This window comes from Palaemon carinicauda, chromosome 15, assembly GCF_036898095.1.
Source record: "Palaemon carinicauda isolate YSFRI2023 chromosome 15, ASM3689809v2, whole genome shotgun sequence".
Classification (NCBI taxonomy): domain Eukaryota; kingdom Metazoa; phylum Arthropoda; class Malacostraca; order Decapoda; family Palaemonidae; genus Palaemon; species Palaemon carinicauda.
The window spans coordinates 4,868,971-4,894,449 of NC_090739.1; the positions used below are offsets into that span (position 1 = coordinate 4,868,971).

General features: G+C 43.1%; 1 protein-coding gene across 1 annotated transcript in view; it reads right to left on the minus strand.

Annotated features, from left to right (window-relative positions):
- The window catches only part of IntS9 (integrator complex subunit 9), a 107,841-nt gene that overhangs the window by 38,315 nt on the left and 44,047 nt on the right, over positions 1-25,479 (minus strand). Inside the window, exons 4-9 of the mRNA XM_068388085.1 lie at positions 25,061-25,262; positions 22,967-23,056; positions 16,146-16,302; positions 14,077-14,257; positions 13,725-13,857; positions 13,428-13,530 (exon numbers count right to left, since the gene is read on the minus strand). Coding sequence (XP_068244186.1) covers positions 13,428-13,530; positions 13,725-13,857; positions 14,077-14,257; positions 16,146-16,302; positions 22,967-23,056; positions 25,061-25,262 — 866 coding nt within the window. The remainder of the gene's footprint in view (positions 1-13,427; positions 13,531-13,724; positions 13,858-14,076; positions 14,258-16,145; positions 16,303-22,966; positions 23,057-25,060; positions 25,263-25,479) is intronic.

Below are 25,479 nucleotides of genomic sequence, written 5' to 3' on the forward strand. Positions count from 1 at the left end.
AATACTTTGCAGAGATTTATTTTGCTTGAAGGCCACGGAGGTTGCTATATCTCTAACTTCGTGCGTCTTAACCTTAAGCAAACATCGGTCTTTCTCATTCAAGTGAGAATGAGCTTCTCGTATTAAAAAAAAATCTGATAAAATATGACAAAGCATTCTTTGACATAGGCAATGAAGGTTTCTTAACTGAGCACCATAATGCCTCAGATTTCCATCGTAATGACTTAATACGAGCTAAATCGAACTTAAGAGCTCTAACAGGACATAATACTCTTTCCAGTTCGTTGCCTACGATCTCTGATAAGCAAGGAATATCAAAAGATTTAGGCCAAGGACGAGAAGGCAGTTCATTTTTGGCCAGGAAACCAAGTTGAAGTGAACAAGTGGATTTTTTCTGTAGAAAAGCCGATGTTCTTACTGAAGGCATGAAGTTCACTGACCCTTTTAGCCGAAGCCAAGCACACTAGGAAAAGTGTCTTGAGGGTGAGATCCTTCAGGGAGGCTGAATGTAATGGCTCAAACCTGTCTGACATGAGGAACCTTAGGACCACGTCTAAGTTCCATCCAGGAGTTGCCAAACGACGTTCCTTAGAGGTCTCGAAAGACTTAAGGAGATCTTGTAGATCTTTATTGTTGGAAAGATCTAAGCCTCTATGTCGAAAGACCGAAGCCAACATGCTCCTGTAGCCCTTAATCGTGGGAGCTGAAAGGGAGTGAACCTTTCTCAGATGTAAAAGAAAATCTGCGATTTGGGCTACAGAGGTACTGGACGAGGACACAGATGCTGACTTGCACCAGTCTCGAAAGACTTCCCACTTCGACTGGTATACTCTAATGGTAGAAGCTCTCCTAGCTCTTGCAATCGCACTGGCTGCCTCCTTCGAAAAGCCTCTAGCTCTTGAGAGTCTTTCGATAGTCTGAAGGAAGTCAGACGAAGAGCGAGGAGGCTTTGATGGACATTCTTTACGTGGGGCTGACGTAACAGATCTATCGTTAGAGGAAGACTTCTTGGAAAGTCTACCAGCCATTGAAGTACCTCGGTGCACCACTCTCTCGCGGGCCAGAGGGTAGCAACCAACGTCAACCTTGTCCCTTCGTGAGAGGCGAACTTCTGCAGTACCTTGTTGACTATCTTGAATGGTGGGAATGCATATAAGTCCAGAAAAGACCAATCCAGTAGAAACGCGTCTATGTAGATTGCTTCTGTATCTAGGACTGGAGAGCAATAGATTAGTAACCTTTTGGTCAACGAGGAGGCAAAGAGGTCTATGGTGGGTTGACCCCAAGTAGCCCAAAGACTCTTGCCCACGTCCTTGTGGAGGGTCCATTCCGTGGGTATCACCTGACCCCTCCGACTGAGACAGTCTGCCAAGACGTTCAAGTCCCCCTGGATGAATCTCGTCAACAGGGAGATGCCTCGAATTCTTGACCATAAGAGAAGGTCCCTTGCGATCTCGAGCAGCGTGAAGGAGTGTGTGCCTCCTTGCTTGGAGATGTACGCCAAAGCTGTGGTGTTGTCTGAGTTGACCTCTACCACTTAGTTTCGAAGAAGCTTTCTAATATCATCAAGGCCAAGTGGACTGCTAATAGCTCCTTGCCGTTGATGTGCATGCTCTTCTGACTTGAGGTCCACAGACCCGAGCATTCCCGACCGTCCAGGGTCGCACCCCAACCCAAATCCGACGCGTCTGAGGACAACACGTGGTTTGGGTTCTTGACTGCTAGGGATAGTCCCTCTCTCAGACTGATATTGCTGTCCCACCATTTCAGGCATGCCTTTACTGGTTCGGAGACTGGGAATGATACCGTCTCTAATGTCTTGTCCTAGTTCCAGTGAGAGGCTAGATGGAACCGGAGAGGCAGAAGGTGTAGTCTCCCTAGTGAGACAAACTGCTCCAGGGATGAGAGAGTCCCTACGAGACTGTTCCAACTCCTGACTGAATAAACGTTTCGTTTCAGCATTAGTTGGACTTCGAGCAGGGCTTGACTGCGAATCTCCATCCCCAAATATAGAATAATCTGGGATGGGATCAGTTGGGACTTTTAGGCTGACCAAAAGTCCCAACTCCCTGGCCAGACTCAACGTCCAATGTAGATCCTGCCGACAGCGAAGACTGGACGATGCTCTGAGAAGCCCGTCGTCCAAGTACAGGGAGGCTCGGATCCCCGATAGATGGAGGGATTTTGCCACATTCCTCATGAGCCTCGTAAACACGAGAGGCGCAGGACTGAGGCCAGAGCACAGGGCTCGAAACTGGTACCCCACATTCCTGTAAACAAACCTCAGAAACGGTTGGGAATCCGGGTGTATAGGAATGTGGAAGTATGCCTCCTGAAGGTCGAGAGAGACCATCCAGTCGCCTTCCATAAATGCTGTCAAGACAGCCTGGTAGACTTCATCGTGAAGTTTGTCTTGACAATGAACACATTGAGCGCACTTGCCTCTTACGTACTCCTGCAGTGAACATGGCTGCCAAATCATTGGAGCCATCCCTGAGGGACTTGTTCCTGCAGAGAACGTGGCTGTCAGATCATTGGAGCCATCCCTGAAAGCCTTGTTTATGCATGACATAATTGTACAGCAAAACTTCAAAGGCTCGAAAATAGCTGTGAAGTCGACCTGTAAAATCTTGGAGCGTCTCATGGCCAGGCGCCAGGGAGAGTCTATGAGGTTTGAGAAGTCTATCTGGGCAGAGGCAGGAACTCCCAAGCCGAGAACTTCTCTCGTGTCATATCAGACTCTCGCTCTATAAGCCAGTTTAAAAGAAGGGAAAGCAAAGGCTGTCTCCCCCAAACTCCTCCTGGTGATAAACCAGTCGCCTAGCAAACGTAAAGCTCTCTTAGAAGAGCGAGAGAGCACTAGCTTATAAAACAACGGCTTCGAAGTAGCTAGGCCTAGTGTAAGCTCTGACGTTTAGGCGAACGAGGAGCAGCAGTTACAAAAAGATCCGGACAAAGATCCTTAAAAATCAGCATGATTTATTTAAAGTCCATAGAGGGCTAAGCAGCTTTAGGCTCCTCTCCGTCTGACAGAGTCCTCAAGGGAATATCAGTAGGAGGGGGAACAGCAACTTCCTCATCTGAAGGAACCTTGTCCGACAATAGCCGAGTCTCAAGCAAGGGAGAGACCTACCGTGGTGGCAATGCTTTACAAGCAGAGTCCACACGCACTGGTGCATTAGTAGCGGACCAGGACGCAACGTCATGTAACTGCTTGACAGTCTGTGAACTGTCAACAACAACAGGTGCGTGAGGACGCACAGCGTCCACTCGAGACTGCTTTGACCGCCTAGACTGAGCAGTCAAAACAACTCTAGAATGCGGAGGTTGACGCTCAGCGTCAAAACAAGTCAACTCCGATTGTTGGCGAACGTCCTGAACGTCAACAGGAGCATCAGCAAGTGGCCTAACGTCCAAATGTGGCTGAAAATCCACACGAGACCGCATCGAGTGTGGTTCTAAACAACCTGACTGACGTGACTTGGCTACGCCAACTTCAACAGGACGCACAAAGGAACGTTAGGGTGGCTGAAGGCCAGGATCTCGATGAGATAAACGGCTAGGCTCAACGGACTTATCGGCAGAATAGTCTTCCATAAGGGAGGCAAGCTTATTCTGCATGTCTTGCCGTACAACCCATTTAGGATCAACGGGAATGGTTGCGGTAAGAGACGAGGGTAACGTCTGTGACCGCAAAACCTTGCCTACAAAAAGACTCTCGGAGTCTGTGTTACGCTTTTGTTAGGCGGCGAGCAGTCTTCCGATGACTGCATAGGGTCAGAGCTGTCCTAATAGTTAAAACCAGGACGCTGGACCTGTCCTGAAAGGACTGACTTTCGCTTAAAGGGCCTCGAAACCTTGTTCCACGGTTTCTTATGCGAAAAGCCTTCGGATGACGAGGAGAAAATCGTCTCTCTCGCCTTATGGTAGGGGTGATCTTGGTAAGATACACCTGATACCATAGAGGGAACGTCTGTTCGCTGATCAAGGCCTCTCGAACCCATAAGTCGTACGACATTACTTCTCCCCTGGGCTTGGGAGCTTGCAAGAGGTCCCGGACTATGCGAACGACAGGCACGAACAGACAAACCCTCGGTCGCAACACTGATAACACTTTGCGCAATATCACTTTATCACTACGATTTTCTGTTTTGCACTTATTTCACTGAAATCGAATTTTTTAACAATTCACATTAGGTATGAATAAAACTGATTTCTACCTGAAGCACGCAATTCTACCCTCATCAAAAGGTTGTAATTGCGAAATCAGTCGTATAATGTAAGCACATTAATACCAGCAAAAAACAGTAAACATATTTTAAGATAAAAAAAAATCAGTGGCTGGGGAAGAGACTAAACACTAGTTCATTCAAAACTACGTTTTCAATCTCTCACCGTACAGTGCCTTGGGACGAGAATAAAAACTAAAAACGTTTTATCCTTTCTCCCCGTACAGAGACTAGGGACGAGAGTAACTCGAGAACAACGTTACTCGCTTGGGACGAGATAAAGATCGGAACGTTCTCTCTCCTCTCTCTCTCTCCGTCTCTATCTCTCTCTCTCTCTCTCTCTCTCTCTTGATTTCGCACCGAAGAGAAGAGCCCACTTACCTTTCGTCAATAAACAGGTTATTTGACCAAAGGAAAAAAAAAACAAAGGTTTTTCAATTAAAAGTTCTTTTAAAATAGTCTTTAAAACATTTAAGCTTTGAAAGAAAAAAGAACAAAACGTCAGAATCGATTTACTCTTTCTGCAAAGTGAAACCGTGATACTCTCTCTCTCTATCGTAACGATAGAGCGCAAACTGCGTAGCATATAAACTAAACGTTAGTTCATCTTTGAAACAGTACGAAGACTATTCAAAGAAAAAAACTATCATAAAATATTTACTAAAAATATTTCATTTAATAAGTTTTAAATCATTAGCTCTGTAAAAGTTATTTACGATTGAAAAGGGCTCAACGTTGTTTAACTTCGGTTTCCAAGTTAGGACCGCCTACTCTCAGGAAAGGTCGCATATAAACAAATCATTAAAATTTATTTTGATGTTTATTATAAATGGAAAGCTAATCGAAGAGGCCTAATAAAGGCGGTTGAGATATAAAATATATAGAGGAAAATCTATAATTAATTTATAACGTGATAAGATAATTGCTAAAAGCCTAAAACACACTTCCGTCTAAGGGAAGGGTCGGCCATTTAAAAGTCAAAGAAAGTCCATACTCTCTCTCTTGTCATCAAAAATTAAATCTATCCAAAAACGAGTTCAAGATTTAAGATGAAGATAAAACACCTGCACTGCGAAAGCTCAAACCAAAATGAAGTACTTCACCAAATATGTTGAGAAAACTCCAGGTTCTACAGCGAGTATTGATACGTCTTGTCGTCAACGTCGACAGAGAAGAATTGAAGGGTTTGTTTACATGCAAGAGTGGTATCTGGCCGACAGTTGGCGCTGGTGGGCACACCCGCAACCTTCATAGCGATCGCTCGCGAGTTTTTTGAGTGTGTTTTCTGTCGAGCCGCAGAGTTGCAGCTATTATATATTCACCGGCTAAGTTAAATATTTAAAAATACAAATTACCTTTAAAATTTATTTGTTCCTATGCGTATGTAAATCTTTCATCCTTCTAAAGAGGGAGACTCACTCATATGTGGGCGAAAGCCCCCTGGGACAAAATAAGAAGTTTCTTTTTTTTCCTTAGACATGTCATCCTTTCTGGTCCCATATGGTAGTTAGAAAGGTGACTATAACAAAGCTTCTTAACAGATAATCATAAGGATGTAAAAGCTGTTAGGCTTAATTACCAGGACACAAAAAACCTATCTCCCTAACCCCCTAGGGGGATGGAGTCAGCAGTATCAAACCAGAAACATAAAGATATATGTTTGTTAAGACAGTGACCAAACTTCCCGCTTCCATGAAGGATGGAGGAGTTGCTTCTTAGCAGAAGCACTAAATAAAAAAAAAAATTTAATCTTGATTAAAAGGTACTTCAAATTCATAAAATATCTATGAAAACTTATCATATACCAATGAGATTTCAAAATGTTAACTTACATTTGCAATGTAGAAAGTCTTAAATATATTTTCCTGTGATGTCACACATATGCACACATTTCAATCAGCTGTTTGTCAGCCGCTGTTGCTAACAACTGGTATGTATGTTCATTTTCATTCAAATCTAAATATCCAATTATTATTTCATGTTTTACCATTTTTGTATATTTTAACTTTTTACAATAAGGAAAATGTACAATACTAAATATCTATGATTTGTGTTCTCTAATTTGTTAAATAATGGTTAGTTGCCAAAGAAAGTTTAGAAAGAAAATTCTAGATGAAAGAAGTTGCATATTATTAGTTGGTGAATTTCACAGCTATTGTACATTAGAGTAATATGAGAACTGAAAATGAAAAAAGTTTCTAATGTTTTACAGCATCTACTGTACTTATGATTGGAGACAATTCCCAATTAACTGTAGTAGTGCAGCTCTCAGATGCTTGTCTACTTATAATACTTTTCTCTTATAAGTAAATACACTTCCTAATCATTGTATGTTCCTATGCAGATCAAACTTTAGCTGATCATTAATTCTAGGTGACATCCCAGTTTTAATACTGTATCATACTGTGTGAAAATCCATATACCTACAAGATGTGCAGTGAATATTTGTGATTACCTGTACTCTATTAACGAATCACTACTGATTTTGCTTTTTCAAAAATATTAACTTTCAACTTCTTGCTTAAAATATGATATTTTAATTATAAAATAAATTTTTGAATATACTTACCTGGTGAATATATAATAGCTGCAACTCTGTAGCTCGACAGACACATACAGTAAAAACTCGCCAGCGATCGCTATACAGGTTGCGGGTGTGCCCACCAGCGCCAACTGTCGGCCAGATACCACTCTCGATGTAAACAAAGACTCAATTTCTTCTCATCCCACTGCGTCTCTATTGGGGAGGAAGGGAGGGTCGTTTAATTTATATATTCACCGGGTAAGTATATTCAAAAATTTATTTTATAATTAAAATATCATTTTTAAATATTTAACTTAGCCGGTGAATATATAATAGCTGATTCACACCCAAGGAGGTGGGTAGAGACCAGAGTTAAATATGTTTACATCGTATAAGCTAAGAGTTTTTTATTTCATTTTGACAGTTATCAATATAACAAAACCAAAATAAATAGGTACCTGGTAAGGAAGTCGACTTAGACGATTACTCTGCCTTGTAAGTACGTCTTCCTTACGGAGCCCAGTGATCCTCTTAGGATGCTGACAGACCCCCAGGAGCTGAAGTATCAAGGGCTGCAACCCATACAACAGGACCTCATCAAACCCCTAATCTGGGCGCTCTCAAGAAATGACTTTGACCACCCGCCAAATCAACCAGGATGCGAAAGGCTTCTTAGCCTTCCGGACAACCCATAAAAACAACATTAAAACATTTCAAGAGACAGATTAAAAGGATATGGAATTAGGGAATTGTAGTGGTTGAGCCCTCACCCACTACTGCACTCGTTGCTACGAATGGTCCCAGTGTGTAGCAGTTCTCGTAAAGAGACTGGATATCTTTCAAGTAAAATGACGCGAACACTGACTTGCTTCTCCAATAGGTTGCGTCCATGATACTTTGCAGAGATCTATTTTGCTTAAAGGCCACGGAAGTTGCTACAACTCTAACCTCGTGCGTCTTAACCAGTGTGAATGAGCTTCTCGTATTAACAATCTGATAAAATATGACAAAGCATTCTTTGACATAGGCAAGGATGGTTTCTTAACCGAACACCATAACGCTTCAGATTGGCCTCGTAAAGGTTTAGTACGAGCTAAGTAGAACTTAAGAGCTCTAACAGGGCATAAGACTCTTTCTAGTTCATTGCCTACGATCTCCGATAAGCTAGGAATATCGAAAGATTTAGGCCAAGGACGAGAAGGTAGCTCATTTTTGGCTAGGAAACCAAGTTGCAGAGAACAAGTAGCTTTTTCTGACGAAAATCCGATGTTCTTGCTGAAGGCATGAAGCTCACTGACTCTTTTAGCCGAGGCTAAGCATACCAGGAAAAGAGTCTTAAGAGTGAGATCTTTCAGGGAGGCTGACTGTAAAGGCTCAAACCTGTCTGACATGAGGAATCTTAGGACCACGTCTAAATTCCACCCAGGAGTAGCCAAACGACGCTCCTTAGTGGTCTCGAAAGACTTAAGGAGGTCTTGCAGATCTTTATTGTTGGAAAGATCTAAGCCTCTATGCCGGAAGACCGAGGCCAACATGCTTCTGTAGCCCTTGATAGTGGGAGCTGAAAGGGAACGTCCTTTTCTCAGGTATAAGAGAAAATCAGCTATTTGGGCTACAGAGGTACTGGTCGAGGATACGGAAACTGACTTGCACCAGTCTCGGAAGACTTCCCACTTCGATTGGTAGACTCTAATGGTAGACGCTCTCCTTGCTCTAGCAATCGCACTGGCTGCCTCCTTCGAAAAGCCTCTAGCTCTCGAGAGTCTTTCGATAGTCTGAAGGCAGTCAGACGAAGAGCGTGGAGGCTTTGGTGTACCTTCTTTACGTGTGGCTGACGTAGAAGGTCTACTCTTAGAGGAAGACTTCTGGGAATGTCTACTAACCATCGAAGTACCTCGGTGAACCATTCTCTCGCGGGCCAGAGGGGAGCAACTAACGTCAACCTTGTCCCTTCGTGAGAGGAGAATTTCTGCAGTACCTTGTTGACAATCTTGAATGGTGGGAATGCGTAAAGATCCAGATGTGACCAATCTAGGAGGAAGGCATCTATATGTATTGCTGCTGGGTCCGGGACTGGAGAGCAATAGATTGGAAGCCTCTTGGTCAGCGAGGTTGCAAAGAGATCTATGGTGGGTTGACCCCAAGTCGCCCAAAGTCTCTTGCACACATCCTTGTGGAGGGTCCATTCGGTTGGAATTACTTGACCTTTCCGACTGAGACAATCTGCTAGGACGTTCAAGTCGCCCTGGATGAACCTCGTTACTAGGGAGATGCCTCGATCTTTTGACCAGATGAGCAGGTCCCTTGCGATCTCGTACAACGTCAGTGAGTGGGTACCTCCCTGTTTGGAAATGTACGCCAAGGCCGTGGTGTTGTCCGAGTTTACTTCCACCACTTTGCCTCGAAGGAGATTCTCGAAGCTTATCAAGGCCAGATGAACCGCCAAAAGCTCCTTGCTGTTGATATGCATGCTCCTCTGACTCGAGTTCCACAGACCTGAGCATTCCCGACCGTCCAGCGTCGCGCCCCAGCCCAAGTCCGATGCGTCCGAGAAGAGAACGTGGTTGGGTATCTGAACTGCCAGGGGAAGACCCTCTCGTAGGCTGATATTGTCCTTCCACCAAGTCAGACAAGACTTTATCTTTTCGGAAATCGGGATCGAGACCGTCTCTAGCGTCTTGTCCTTTTTCCAGTGAAAAGCCAGATGGAATTGAAGAGGACGGAGGTCTAGCCTTCCTAGTGAGACAAATTGCTCCAGGGATGACAGCGTCCCTACCAGACTCATCCACAGCCTGACTGAGCAGCGTTCTTTCTTCAGCATCTTCTGGATGGAGAGCAGGGCTTGATCTATTCTGGGGGCCGACGGAAAAGCCCGAAAAGCTTAACTGTGAATCTCCATCCCTAAATACCGAATAGTTTGGGATGGGACCAGCTGTGACTTTTCCAAATTGACTAGGAGTCCCAATTCCTTGGTCAGATCTAGAGTCCAATTGAGATCCTTCAGACAGCGACGACTGGAAGAGGCTCTGAGAAGCCAGTCGTCCAAATAAAGGGAGGCTCGGATGTCCGATAAGTGGAGGAATTTCGCCACATTCCTCATAAGCCTCGTAAACACGAGAGGAGCTGTGCTTAGGCCAAAGCACAGGGCCCGAAACTGGTACACCACATCTTCGAAGACGAATCTCAGAAAGGGTTGGGAGTCTGAGTGAATGGGGATGTGGAAGTAGGCGTCCCTTAGGTCTAGAGAGACCATCCAGTCTTCCTTTCTGACCGCTGCTAGGACTGACTTTGTGGTCTCCATGGTAAACTTCGTCTTTGTGACAAAGACATTCAGAGCACTGACGTCCAGCACCGGTCTCCAACCTCCTGTCTTCTTTGATACTAGGAAGAGACGGTTGTAAAACCCCGGTGATTGAAGGTCCGAGACTTTGACCACCGCTCCCTTCTCTAGCAAAAGAGACACTTCCAGTTTCAGGGCTTGTCTCTTTTCTTCCTCTCTGTACCTGGGAGAGAGATCGATGGGGGACGTCGCTAGAGGGGGTTTGCGTACAAAAGGGATTTTGTACCCCTCTCTGAGCAACCTCACAGATTGTTGATCTGCGCCTCTCTTCTCCCAGGCTTGCCAGAAGTTCTTGAGTCTGGCACCTACTGCTGTCTGAAGTTGCGGGCAGTCAGACTCTGCCCTTAGAGGACTTGGATCCTTTTCTCTTCCCTCTCTTCCCTTCGGCACGAGCACCTCCCCTGCTGGAGGCTCTGCCACGAAAGGGCGGGATAAACCGAGACGCTGGAGTGTCTATCCTAGGTCTAGCAGACAATGCAGGCAAAGGGGGAGCTTTGCGAGCCGAGGACGCAACTAGATCGTGGGTGTCCTTCTGCACTAAAGACAAAGCAATTTCCTTAACCAAGACTTCAGGAAACAGGCACTTGGACAAGGGCGCAAAGAGTAGCTCAGATCTTTGGCATGGCGTCACTCCAGCAGACAGGAAAGAACATAGAGACTCTCGTTTCTTCAGGACTCCGGACGTGAATGAAGCGGCAAGTTCGTTGGACCCATCACGGACGGCCTTGTCCATGCAGGACATAATGAGTAAGGAAACATCCTTATCAGCAGAAGAGATTTTCCTACTCAGGGCTCCTAAACACCAGTCTAGGAAGTTAAAGACTTCGAACGCCCTAAATATACCTTTAAGAAGGTGGTCCAGGTCCGAGGGTGACCAACAAATCTTCGAGCGTCTCATGGCAAGGCGGCGGGGAGAGTCTACAAGACTTGAGAAGTCGCCCTGGGCAGAGGCAGGAACTCCCAAGCCAAGAACTTCTCCCGTGGCATACCAGACGCTCGATCTAGACGAGAGTTTAGATGGGGGGAAGGCAAATGCTGTCTTCCCTAAACTCCTCTTGGTCTCTAACCAATCGCCTAACAGCCGTAAAGCTCTCTTGGATGAGCGAGAGAGAACGAGTTTAGTAAAGGCAGGCATGGTAGTAGGAACGCCTAAGACAAACTCTGACGGCGGCGAACGAGGAGCCACAGAAATAAAGTGGTCAGGGAACAACTCCTTAAACACAGCCATGACTTTTCTAAAGTCCAAGGATGGTTGAACTGCTTTAGGCTCATCAAGTTCTGAAGGTTGATCCTCAGGATGTGGTTCAGCAACGTCCTCATCTGACAGTTCCTCATCCGATAACTGATGAGAAAACGGCAAAGGTGTGGGCAACGTTTGACTCGCCGAGTCCGGTCGCACTGGTGCATACGTGACGGAGCCGGACGCAGCGTCATGGAACTGCTGAACAGTCTGGGAACTGTCAACAACCACAGGTGCGCGAGGACGCACAGCGTCCACCCGAGACTGTTTAGACCGTCTGGGTTGTGCAGTCAACACCATACCGGGTTGCGGAGGTTGACGCACCGCGTCAAAACAAGTCACCTCTGATGGTTGATGAACGTCCTGAACGTCACCAACCACATCCGTGCGTTGCCTAACGTCAACGTGCGGCTGGAAATCCACACTGGGTCGCATCGGTGGAGGTACTACCCCAACTGGTTGACGCGAGAAAGCTACCTCAACGTCAACAGGACGCACAACAGACCGCTTGGATGGTTGTTGGCCAGTAGGATCAGCGGCAACCTTCTCCGCATTGTAGTCCTCCATCAAGGACGCAAGCTTGGACTGCATGTCTTGCAGTAACACCCATTTAGGGTCTACGGAAGCAGGTGCGGTAACAGACGGGGTGAGCGACTGAGACGGCACAACTTTGCCTCTCTTAGGCGGCGAGCAGTCATCAGATGACGGCAACGGGTCCGAACTGTCCCAGTGGCTACAACCGGGACGTTGGACTTGTCCTGAAGGGACCGACTTACGCTTTAAAGGTCTGGAGACCTTGGTCCAAGGTTTCTTACGAGAAACACCTTCGGACGACGAGGTAAAAATGGGCTCTCTCGTCTTACGTTGGTAGGGGCGATCTTGGAGAGATACGCCTGATACCATAGAGGGAACGTCTGTTCGCTGATCAAGGCCTCTCGAACCCATGAGTCGTACGACATTGCTTCTCCCCTGGGCTTGGGAGCTTGCAAGAGGTCCCGGACTAGGTGGACGACAGGCACGAACAGACGAACCCTCGAGCGCAACACTGTTCACAACACTTTGAGAAACACTAGGCACTTTAACACTTTCCGCCGTGGCACTTTGGCACTTTAGTTCCTTTACGTCCGCCATGAGTTGATTCCGGTCACTTGCTAAGGCCTCAACTCTCTCCCCCAAGGCATGAATAGCACGCATCATGTCTAGCATCGACGGTTCCTGAGTGCTAGGAGGGGGGTTAGGAACAACCACTACAGGGGAAGGATTAGGTTCAGGGGCATGTGGAGAGGAAAAATCTACCGACCTAGAAGAACTTCTCCTTACCCTATCTCTCTCTAGTCTGCGTGTGTATTTATCAAATTCGATAAAATCGAATTCCGAAAGGCCCACGCATTTCTCACACCGATCTTCCAATTGACAGGTTTTACCCCGACAATTGGAACAAACAGTGTGAGGGTCGAGAGAAGCCTTTGGAAGACGCCTATGACAGTCCCTAGCATTACATTTTCTGAACTTGGGAACTTGTGAAGGGTCAGCCATTTTGAATTAGTCAAGGGAAAATTCCAAAAAACGATCTAAGTCATCAACAATTAATCCGATCCAAAAAAGAGTTCAAGGATTTATTTGAAGAAAAAACACCTGTACTGCGAAAGCTCAAACCAAATTAAAGTACTTCACCAAATATGATGGGAAAAACTCCAGGTTCAACAGCGAGTAAAGTACGTCTTGTCGACACGTCGACAGAGAAGAAATTGAGTCTTTGTTTACATCGAGAGTGGTATCTGGCCGACAGTTGGCGCTGGTGGGCACACCCGCAACCTGTATAGCGATCGCTGGCGAGTTTTTACTGTATGTGTCTGTCGAGCAACAGAGTTGCAGCTATTATATATTCACCGGCTAAGTTAAATATTTAAAATTTCCAATTTCATTTCAAAGCCATATTTCTTAATTAAATTTCACTTTAGAATATGCAATTGCAAGTTATTCACAATAAATAACTTACAATCCTGTTCATTAGAGAATTTTTAACCAATGCTTTGCCACTAATATATCTTATATCAAACAAGAGGCAGTAATGTTTAACCTTTATAAACTTACCTGTAAAAAGAATAGCATTCTGTGGATTGTTCCCCCACATTTCTATGAAATGGACAGCATCTCCAAATCTTAAGCTAGGATGACCACAGAACACTATGCATGGCTGCCAAGAAAAAAGTTTAGATTTTAATTGCAAGGACACATTAATGCCTGCTTTGTTCAAGTGTACCATTTACATTAAAGGGCTTCTTTAACTCAATTCCAAACATTACTTCTAAAAGCAAATATTCTCTGATTGTTTACACTACGGCATGTACATACTGTATTGTACCTGAAAACAACATAGCTATACTTTACCTGTCTATATTCACTGCTGAAGCCTTCTGCATGTAAACTCTTAAAGGGTTTCAAGCGTCCAACTTTTGTGAGATGTGCATGAGGAAAGGGATCATCATGACTGTATACTTTCACTTGTTTACTTGAAGACAACCTGGAGAAACAAGTTATTGTATTTAATAACAATAAATTTTGCAAAGGAACTAATACAGATTACGCTTATAAGAGATATTTCTACTACTACACCAATGCCAACAAGTTATAAAGAATGATATTTCTGATTTCAAACTATGAAAAACTATAGGAGAAAACATTACAGTTGAATTTTCTCTGAAAACTATATGCATCAATAAAAGAGATTAGTATTACTCACCACTCAGAAAATATATTTGAATATGCCAAGGAGCTCTCCGCTTTAGGCGACACAAAATACATGGGTATGTGAGACAGGCATAAATTATCCAAATGATTCGAAAGACATTCAAACAGATCATATACAACTCCACTTGGATAACAGGGAACCAAAGCATTGCCTCCATTTCGCAGAGTCTGGGCTGGAAAGATAAAATCAATTAAAACTAAAAAAATGGAGTTTTATCTCAGATATTTCTTAGAATACATTAACAAATATTTAATAATTAAATTACTTAAATACCTAACTCGTAGCCATCATGCTTTAATTTAGAAGCTACTGGCTTCTTAAGTTATAATATAAAAACGAAAATTGCCCCTCCATTCTCTCCCCCATCTACTCGCAACTTGATATTGCTTATCCTTAAAACCTTATGAATGTTTCACCAAACACTATGGGATCCAAACATACTGGCAAAGCCTGAAAAGGAAGCCGATGCCGAACTGCGCTCTCCTGGACCCTGTGTCTTACTCCCCCGGGCACAATCCATGGGTGTCAGCAGCACACACACTCCCTGAAGAGCCAGCAGTGGCACCAGTCTTTACCAGTGTCTTCTAGGGTGTTGTCAAGTCTGATCCCGACGAATATGTGGCGTGCTTCTTCCCCTTCAAGCATAAGCCTGCCACTGCACCCGAGGCCACGATCAACACTCAACACAAGGGGATGTCTGTGAACAGACATGCCCTCGACATGAAGCATAGAGGAAGTGCGGCTCTACATCCGTCTTCACTATGAAGCAGTTGCAGAGTCCTCCCTTCTCCCCAGCAAATATGAATTTCCTGTTTCCATTCCATCTCATCAACAATCAAACAAGCTTTTAGAGAAAACACACTTTGAAAGAGTGCTGCAAACACATGCGAATAGCACAACGATCAAAGCAAAAGTGGAGAGAGAGTCGACTAAGGAGGAGCATGGCTTTACTTCACACCCACTCCAATCCGGATAACTTCTCGTTATCCATTTCAACACCCAAAGTACTCTTCCTAGTTAAAGGACGAGGTTTTGTAAGTTGCGTAGGAACAATTTCTCAACCACACTATAATGTACTTGCAAAATGGAAAGCACAATGAATGTTAGGTCATGCTAATTAAAATAACTAATCTTTATAAAAATACACAAGTTTAATATTTACTTAATTTTCCCTAGTTATGTTTCAAAATAACTGAAATTATAAATCTGCAAACCCAAAATGATTCCAAGTTCTAGATTCTAAAGAATCCTCACTAAAAAAAAAAACAATTCAGAGAGAATACAGTCTTGTTTCAGTTTAAAGTACATATTGCATGTTTTAACTAGATGGTAATCTTGGAGAAGGATATTGAAGGCAACTCACCATGGATGGTAACATCTCAGGCTGCAAAGTTCCCTTAGAACTTAGCTAAATTGCTTTGCATTTTTCAATTTTATTTGATAACTTTTATCTCTTATTACTTAGATGTTGATCTTATTAATAATAAGCAATTTAACAATGCAGTCGCAGTATAGGACTTCCCCTAAGGAGGAAAAGTGAAAATAGGAGTAGCTTAAAGTTAAACATTTGGACATCTGAGTATTAAGAAATTGGAGACAACACCTAGAAATAAATGACACGAAACAATGCTGTTGGAAACAAAAGACATACCAAACAAAACCTGTTATAAGTGGTATCTTTATACAAGGTCAGTGAGAAGTAAAAACTGGATCACAGTAAAGTTAAATATATTGGGCTGCTAGGTGGAAAGATATTAAAGGAAATGGATGTAAAATAGTACAGTGTATACACATTTATGCATCCAACAAGTAAAAAGGACAATGTAAACAACTTCTGTCCCACAACTAGCAAGTTTCTACTGGGCAAAATTAGCAGAACTTGGCCCTTTTTCAGCTCCATTCCTGGCCCTATATCTACAAATGGGTCATACAAACCCAACTATCAAGTCTAAAAATTCAACTTTGTGGTCTTTTTAAACTACTTTGCAGTGTCTAACATTAAATGTTAGTGTATGGAAATTCTACCGGTAAGCAGGAAATTAACCTATGTAAGTACTTACCAACAGCAACGCAAAATTCTCCCAACATGGAATCTGGATTATACATTGGTGTATGATTCAGAGCTGTCATTATCATAAGATCTGCATTTTTTAAAGATGGTTGATCAATAGGCCTGGGATGTGTTGTCAAAGTCGAGGAACCACTCAAATACGCCAACTAGAAGAACAGTCCAATGTTATGCAACTAAAGTTGTAAAAATATAACACTACAGTACATGGATACCTAACTTTGATAAAACAGCTAAACAGTTCCTATTTTAGACAATTTCAATGTATAAATATTCAACAGTAATTTTCCAATAAAAAGTAAAACTGTATCAGTAGTTTTGGGTGCATAACATGATATTTTAATTATAAAATAAATTTTTGAATATACTTACCCGGTGAATATATAGCTGCAACTCTGTTGCTCGACAGACAAAAAACTGTACATAAAAACTCGCCAGCGATCGCTATACAGGTTGCGGGTGTGCCCATCAGCGCCAACTGTCGGCCAGATACCAAACTCCATGTAAACAAAGTCTCAATTTTCTCCTCATCCCACTGCGTCTCTATTGGGGAAGAAGGGAGGGTCGTTTAATTTATATTCACCGGGTAAGTATATTCAAAAATTTATTTTATAATTAAAATATCATTTTTAAATATTTAACTTAGCCGGTGAATATATAGCTGATTCACACCCAGGGTGGTGGGTAGAGACCAGTTAAATATGTTTACATCTTATGAGCTAAGAGTTTTTATTTCATTTTAGAAGTTATCAAAATAACAAAAACAAAATAAATAGGTACCTGGTAAGGAAGTCGACTTAGACGATTACTCTGCCTTATAAGTACGTCTTCCTTACGGAGCCTCGCGATCCTCTTAGGATGCTGACAGACCCCTAGGAGCTGAAGTATCAAGGGCTGCAACCCATACAACAGGACCTCATCAAACCCCTAATCTGGGCGCTCTCAAGAAATGACTTTGACCACCCGCCAAATCAACCAGGATGCGAAAGGCTTCTTAGCCTTCCGGACAACCCATAAAAAACAACATTTCAAGAGACAGATTAAAAGGATATGGAATTAGGGAATTGTAGTGGTTGAGCCCTCACCCACTACTGCACTCGCTGCTACGAATGGTCCCAGTGTGTAGCAGTTCTCGTAAAGAGACTGGACATCTTTCAAGTAAAATGACGCGAACACTGACTTGCTTCTCCAATAGGTTGCGTCCATTATACTTTGCAGAGATATATTTTGCTTAAAGGCCACGGAAGTTGTTACAGCTCTAACTTCGTGCGTCTTCACCTTAAGCAAAGTTCGGTCTTCCTCACTCAGATGTGAATGAGCTTCTCGTATTAACAATCTGATAAAGTCTGACCAAGCATTCTTTGACATAGGCAAGGGTGGTTTCTTAACTGAACACCATAAAGCTTCAGATTGGCCTCGTAAAGGTTTAGTACGCTTTAAATAGAACTTAAGAGCTCTAACAGGGCATAAGACTCTTTCTAGTTCATTGCCTACGATCTCCGATAAGCTGGGAATATCGAAAGATTTAGGCCAAGGCCGAGAAGGCAGCTCATTTTTGGCTAGAAAACCAAGTGGCTTTTTCCGACGAAAATCCGATGTTCTTGCTGAAGGCATGAATCTCACTGACTCTTTTAGCCGAGGCTAAGCATACCAGGAAAAGAGTCTTAAGAGTGAGATCTTTCAGGGAGGCTGATTGTAACGGCTCCAACCTGTCTGACATGAGGAATCTTAGTACCACGTCTAAATTCCATCCAGGGGTAGCCAAACGACGCTCCTTGGTGGTCTCAAAAGACTTAAGGAGGTCTTGCAGATCTTTATGTTGGAAAGATCTAAGCCTCTATGCCGGAAGACCGATGCCAACATGCTTCTGTAGCCCTTGATAGTGGGAGCTGAAAGGGATCGTCCTTTTCTCAGGTATAAGAGAAAATCAGCTATTTGAGCTACAGAGGTACTGGTCGAGGATACAGAAACTGACTTGCACCAGTCTCGGAAGACTTCCCACTTCGATTGGTAGACTCTAATGGAAGACGCTCTCCTTGCTCTAGCAATCGCACTGGCTGCCTCCTTCGAAAAGCCTCTAGCTCTCGAGAGTCTTTCGATAGTCTGAAGGCAGTCAGACGAAGAGCGTGGAGGCTTTGGAGTACCTTCTTTACGTGTGGCTGACGTAGAAGGTCTACCCTTAGAGGAAGACTTCTGGGAACGTCTACTAACCATCGAAGTATCTCGGTGAACCATTCTCTCGCGGGCCAGAGGGGAGCAACTAACGTCAACCTTGTCCCTTCGTGAGAGGCGAACTTCTGCAGTACCTTGTTGACAATCTTGAACGGTGGGAATGCGTAGAGATCCAGATGTGACCAATCTAGGAGGAAAGCATCTATATGTATTGCTGCTGGGTCCGGGACTGGAGAGCAATAGATTGGAAGCCTCTTGGTCAGCGAGGTTGCAAAGAGATCTATGGATGGTTTACCCCAAGTGGCCCAAAGTCTCTTGCACACATCCTTGTGGAGGGTCCATTCGGTTGGAATTACTTGCCCTTTCCGACTGAGACAATCTGCTATGACGTTCAAGCCGCCTTGGATGAACCTCGTTACTAGGGAGATGTCTTGACCTTTTGACCAGATGAGCAGGTCCCTTGTGATCTCGTACAACGTCAGTGAGTGGGTACCTCCTAGTTTGGAGATGTACGCCAAGGTCGTGGTGTTGTCCGAGTTTACTTCCACCACTTTGCCTCGAAGGAGATACTCGAAGCTTTTCAAGGCCAGATGAACTGCCAACAGCTCCTTGCAGTTGATATGCATGCTCCTCTGACTCGAGTTCCACAGACCTGAGCATTCCCGACCGTCCAGTGTCGCGCCCCAGCCCACGTCCGATGCGTCCGAGAAGAGAACGTGGGGGGAGTCTGAACAGCCAGGGGAAGACCCTCTCTTAGGTTGATATTGTCCTTCCACCAAGTCAGACAAGACTTTATCTTTCCGGAAATCGGGATCGAGACCGCCTCTAGCGTCTTGTCCTTTTTCCAGTGAAAAGCCAGATGGTATTGAAGAGGACGGAGGTGTAGTCTTCCTAGTGATAAACTGTTCCAGGGATGACAGCGTCCCCACCAGACTCATCCACAGCCTGACTGAGCAGCGTTCCTTCTTCAGCATCTTCTGGATGGATAGCAGGGCTTGATCTATCCTGGGGCTGATCGTCTTGTTGTTCAGCAACGTCCTCATCAGATAGTTCCTCATCCGAAAACTGATGAGGAATCGGCAACGGAGTGGGCAACGTCTGGCTCGCTGAGTCCGGTCGCACTGGTGCGTGACGGAGCTGGACGCAACGTCATGGAATTGCTGCACAGTCTGTGAACTGTCAACAACCATGGGTGCGCGAGGAAGCACAGCGTCCACCCGAGACTGTCTAGACCGTCTGGGTTGTGCAGTCAACACCATACCGGGTTGCTGAGGTTGACGCACCGCGTCAAAACAAGTCACCTCTGATGGTTGTTGAACGTCCTGAACGTCAACAACCACCTCCGAGCGTCGCTTAACGTCAACGTGCGGCTGGCAACCCACACTGGGTCGCATCGGTGGAGGAACCACCTCAACTGGTAGACGCGAGAAGGTTACCTCAGCGTCAACAGGACGCACAACCGACCGGTTGGAAGGTTGTTGGCCAGAAGGTTCGGCAGCAACCTTCTCCGCATTAAAGTCCTCTATCAAGGACGCAAGCTTGGACTGCATGTCTTGCAGCAAAGCCCATTTAGGGTCTACGGGAGCAGGTGCGGCAACAGACGGGGTTAGCGACTGAGGCGGTACCGCTTTCCATCCCTGAAAGCCTTGTTTATGCATGACATAAATGTACAGCAAAACTTCAAAGGCTCGAAAACAGCCGTGAAGTTGACCTGTAAAAAAAACTTGGAGCGTTTCCTGGCCAGGCGCCAGGGAGAGTCTACGAGATTTGAGAAGTCTATCTGGGCAGAGGCAGGAACTCCCAAGCCGAGAACTTCTCTCGTGTCATATCAGACTCTCGCTCTATAAGCCAGTTTAAAAGAAGGGAAAGCAAAGGCTGTATCCCCCAAACTCCTCCTGGTGATAAACCAGTCGCCTAGCAGACGTAAAGCTCTCTAGGAGAGCGAGAGAGCACTAGCTTATAAACAACGGCTTCGAAGTAGCTAGGCCTAGAGTAAGCTCTGACGTTTAAGCGAACGAGGAGCAGCAGTTACAAAAAGATCCGGACAAAGATCCTTAAAAATCAGCATGATTTAATTAAAGTCCATAGAGGGCTAAGCAGCTTTAGGCTCCTCTCCGTCTGACAGAGTCCTCAAGGGAATATCAGTAGGAGGGGGAACAGCAACTTCCACATCTAAAGGAACCTTGTCCGATAAAAGCTGAGTCTCAAGCAAGGGAGAGACCTACCGTGGTGGCAATGCTTTACAAGCAGAGTCCACACACACTGGTGCATTAGTAGCGGACCAGGACGCAACGTCATGTAACTGCTTGACAGTCTGTGAACTGTCAACAACTGAACTGTCAACCACAACAGGTGCGTGAGGACGCACAGCGTCCACTCGAGACTGCTTTGACTGCCTAGACTGAGCAGTCAAAACAACTCTAGAATGCGGAGGTTGACGCACAGCGTCAAAACAAGTCAACTCCGATTGTTAGCGAACGTCCTGAACGTCAACAGGAGCATCAGCAAGTGGCCTAACGTCCAAATGTGGCTGAAAATCCACACGAGACCGCATCGAGTGTGGTTCTAAACAACCTGACTGACGTGACTTAGCTACGCCAACGTCAACAGGATGCACAAAGGAACGTTAGGTTGGCTGAAAGCCAGGATATCGATGAGATAAACGGCTAGACTCAACGGACTAATCGGCAGAATAGTCTTCCATAAGGGAGGCAAGCTTATTCTGCTTGTCTTGCCGTACAACCCATTAAGGATCAACGGAAATGGTTGCGGTAAGAGACGAGGGTAACGTCTGTGACCGCAACACTTAGCCAACAAAAAAGACTCTCGGAGTCTGTGTTACGCTTTTGTTAGGCGGCGAGCAGTTTTCCGATGACTGCATAGGGTCAGAGCTGTCCTAATGGCTGCAACCAGGACGCTGGACCTGTCCTGAAAGGACTGACTTTCGCTTAAGGGTCTCGAAACCTTGTTACAGGTTTCTTATGCGAAAAGCCTTCGGATGACGAGGAGAAAAACGTCTCTCTCGCCTTATGGTAGGGGAGATCTTGGTAAGATACACCCGATACCATAGAGGGAAACGTCTGTTCGCTGATCAAGGCCTCTCGAACCCATAAGTCGTATGACATTACTTCTCCCCTGGGCTTGGGAGCTTGCAAGAGGTCCCGGACTAGGTGAACGACAGGCACGAACAGACGAACCCTCGGACGCAACACTGTAACACTTTGCGTAATATCACTTTATCACTACGATTTTCTGTTTTGCACTTATTTCACTGAAATCGAAACTTTTACTGATTTCTACCTGAAGCACGCAATTCTACCCTCATCAAAAGGTAGTAAATGCGAAATCAGGCGTATAATGCAAGCACATTAATACCAGCAAAAAAACAGTAAACATCTTTTAAGATAAAAAATTCAGTGGTTGGGGAAGAGAATAAACACTAGTTCATTCAAAACTACGTTTTCAATCTCTCACCGTACATTGCCTGGGGACGAGAATAAAACTAAAAACGTTTTATCCTTTCTCCCCGTACAGAGACTAGGGACGAGAGTAACTCGAGAACAACGTTACCCGCTTGAACGGAACGTTTTCTCTCCTCTCTCTCCCTCCGTCTCTATCTCTCTCTCTCTTTCTCTCTTGATTTCGCACCTAAGAGAAGAGCCCAATTACGTTTCGTCAAAAAAACATGTTATTTGACCAAAGGAAAAAACTGAAAGGTTTTTCAATTAAAAAGTTCCTTTAAAATAGAATTTAAAACATTTAAGCTTTGAAAGAAGAATGAACAAAACGTCAGAATCGATTTACTCTTTCTGCAAAGTGAAACCGTGATACACTCTCTCTCTATCGTAACGATAGAGCGCAAACTGCGTAGCATAAATAAACTAAACGTTAGTTCATCTTTGAAAACAGTACGAAGACTATTCAAAGAAATTCTTTCATAAAATCTTTCATTTAAAAAGTTTTAAATCCTTAGCTCTTTAAATTTAAAACATTTAAGCTTTGATAAGGGCTCAACGTTGATTAACTTCGGTTTCCAAGTTAGGACCGCCTACTCTCAGGAAAGGTCGCATATAAACAAAACATTAAAATTTATTTTTTATGTTTATTATAAATGGAAAGTTAATCTATAATTAATTTATAACGTGATAAGATAATTACTAAAAGCCTAAACACACTTTCGTCTAAGGGAAGGGTCGGCCATTTAAAAGTCAAAGAAAGTCCATACTCTCTTTGTCACCAAAAATTAAATCTATCCAAATACGAGTTCAAGATTTAAGATGAAGATAAAACACCTGCACTGCGAAAGCTCAAACCAGAATATAGTACTTCACAAAAGATGATGGGAAAAACTCCAGGTTTCAACAGCGAGTAAAGTACGTCTTGTCGACACGTCGACAGAGAGAAAATTGAGTCTTTGTTTACATGGAGTTTGGTATCTGGCCGACAGTTGGCACTGATGGGCACACCCGCAACCTGTATAGCGATCGCTGGCGAGTTTTTTTGTACAGTTTTTTGTCTGTCGAGCAACAGAGTTGCAGCTATATATTCACCGGCTAAGTTAAATATTTAAAATTTATGGGTAATCCATTAAGTTATGTAATATGACTAAAATTTTCAAAAATAATTTGGCTAAAACTTTACCTTTTCATGCTCTGAACATATAAGCCAGTTGCAGCTTCCCAAACAGTAACCTGAACTCACAGCCGTAACTTTCAGAGCTCCACAAATGTCCTGAAAAAAAGAAGTTACAAAAGAAACTCTTCTTATACAATAATTCAGATATGAGAATTAACTTGTGATTTATAGAAAATTTTTACTTCTATAAACATGTGAAAAGTTCTTGCTTCAAATTATTAAAAGTTGCCAAGATCAAAATTGAGCAAAAGATACGACTAAATACCCAAACTCTATCACGATGTCAAAGAGAGATTTTTATAGATAAAATGGTCCTTAAAAAAACCTGAGAGATATCATTCATCTCAGTTCTTTTCATAGAAAAATCAACTTCTGCTGATAGTCCTAAATCTTCCTTTTTTTCTATGTCTAGAGGTATTCTTTATGAATCTATATTCTTGCCTCACTTATATATATATATATTTTTTTTTTTTTGCCAACGAAATCCTTCAAATCCTTCTCAGCCAACTTTGAAAAGTAACACTGTATTCATTCTTGCTTCATACTTTGGGATACCATACATGAGCATTGAAATAAACTCTGAATGGAGTTGAAACTTCATTCATTCTGATATTCCAAGATCAGTTTCCTTCCCACCACTTTATTTCATAATCATATTATGTAATAATGTTTGAGAATTCTAAAACCTAACTATTGGTTTATCAGGATTTTGGACTTTGAAGTAAATAATATATCTCAGAATAACACATCATGGATTGGCTGTCTTCTTCTCAGAAATGGGTATTGTACAGTACAGTCTATGTGACACATGTACGTTTCTGCTTCTTCTATAGTTAACGTATTACTCTTGGTAATGCCTCTTTGAAGCTTCTGAATTACATGCTGCCTTTACCCTCTCACCTTTGCTGCACAGGCCAGACTTCTAAGATTTGCAGAAACCCATTAGATATCACAAATTTTGGGTTAATTGTTTTATTATTCCTTTATGAAACTAGTTTACCCCCAAAATATGAAAATCTCAGCCTCTCCCTGAATTTCTTGAACAATTTAATCTTGGCAAGAAAGAAATTCATTATAACCATCTAACTGATCTTGTTAGATCAAATTTGCTTTTATTAAAATGTGTCCTATTAAAAGCATTTATTAAAACCAGTAATCACCTTCCTTGCTTTACTTACTATTTGAATTCTGATAAATCTATTCATCACGATCATCTTAAAAATGTATATGTAGTTCTTCCCTAAACAGGATTAGACGTGGCATGAGTTTTCCCCACTACCTTCTCTGTTTAACTGTCTTTTTGAACTTCATACGGCGTGAATCTTCATCTAATTCCTTCTCAAAAGACTGGCACAAGGATCTTTTCTTTACAATAAAAAAACTAATTGATTCCGCTACTTGGAAAACTTACAACTAAATCAGAAAGGATAGATATAACTTTACAATACAGTACTAAGAAGACCTCCATCCAATACTTGCCTTACATTGTAAGTAGAAATTTAGTCCAACATAGAGTGTCACTAATAATCTCAGAAGCTATTTCTTACTCCTTTTATATGTAGCTGCTGATTTCTTAGCTATTGCGGACTTACAAAGCAAAGCATACTCATGTCAAGTCAAAAAGTAAAGAAACAATGATCAAGCTTTGCCTTCTTGGAAGCAAAATGACCAAACAGAATACAAAAGAACACAAAAAGTTAGAAATTATGTCAGGGTAGAGACATAAAATGTTAGCTTGGCTTAGGAGAGAAAGATGAAAAAGATAAAAATCTCAGGGCATGAGGCATTTGAGGGGCAAATCAATACTTACTGAGGAAAAGGCAAAAAATATCCTGTACTGAAATAACATCTGATCACATGTTTCTTCTTTACAAGACAGAGAAAGAAAACCCCGAAAGAATAAAACATAATACAATATACATTTTACCAAGTTATTAAATAAAAAAAAACTCAGTTCACAATAAGAATGAACAACAAATGGAGATATGAAAAGATTGGGCTTTACAGATCTATGAAAGCATTCTAACAACAGCAAATAATCAGAAGTTTAAATAAAAAGTATCTATATAAGTGAATTAATCAAAGCAGTTCTGTACTTACAATTTTCTCACTGTAAGCAACAATCTGAACATGTGAGAGAGCAGCATTGACTGCCTTCATCGTATAAGCTGACTGCCAGGTTTTAGGTGTTTTGGCATCAGAGAGAGGTTGGGGCAAAGAACGCAAATAATTCTTCCAGCGGGAGGCGTGCCTTGCCTTGGGGGTCCTTTCTATGTACTCTACAAGTTCTTCCATGAACAGCCTAAAAGAGTAAAAGGAGTACATGAGAATGCATTGATACAACACATTACAGTGAAATTCATTACCTCTGGATTTTAATTAAACATTTTAGTCTAAGGAAGAGTTCCTGTGATTCTTAGATGGAATAATAAATGGAAGTGAAACCTGGATGCAAACTAGATTTTCATGAAATTTTTAGGTAAGTGGATACGAGCCAAAAGGCAAGTTTGTTAGAGTCT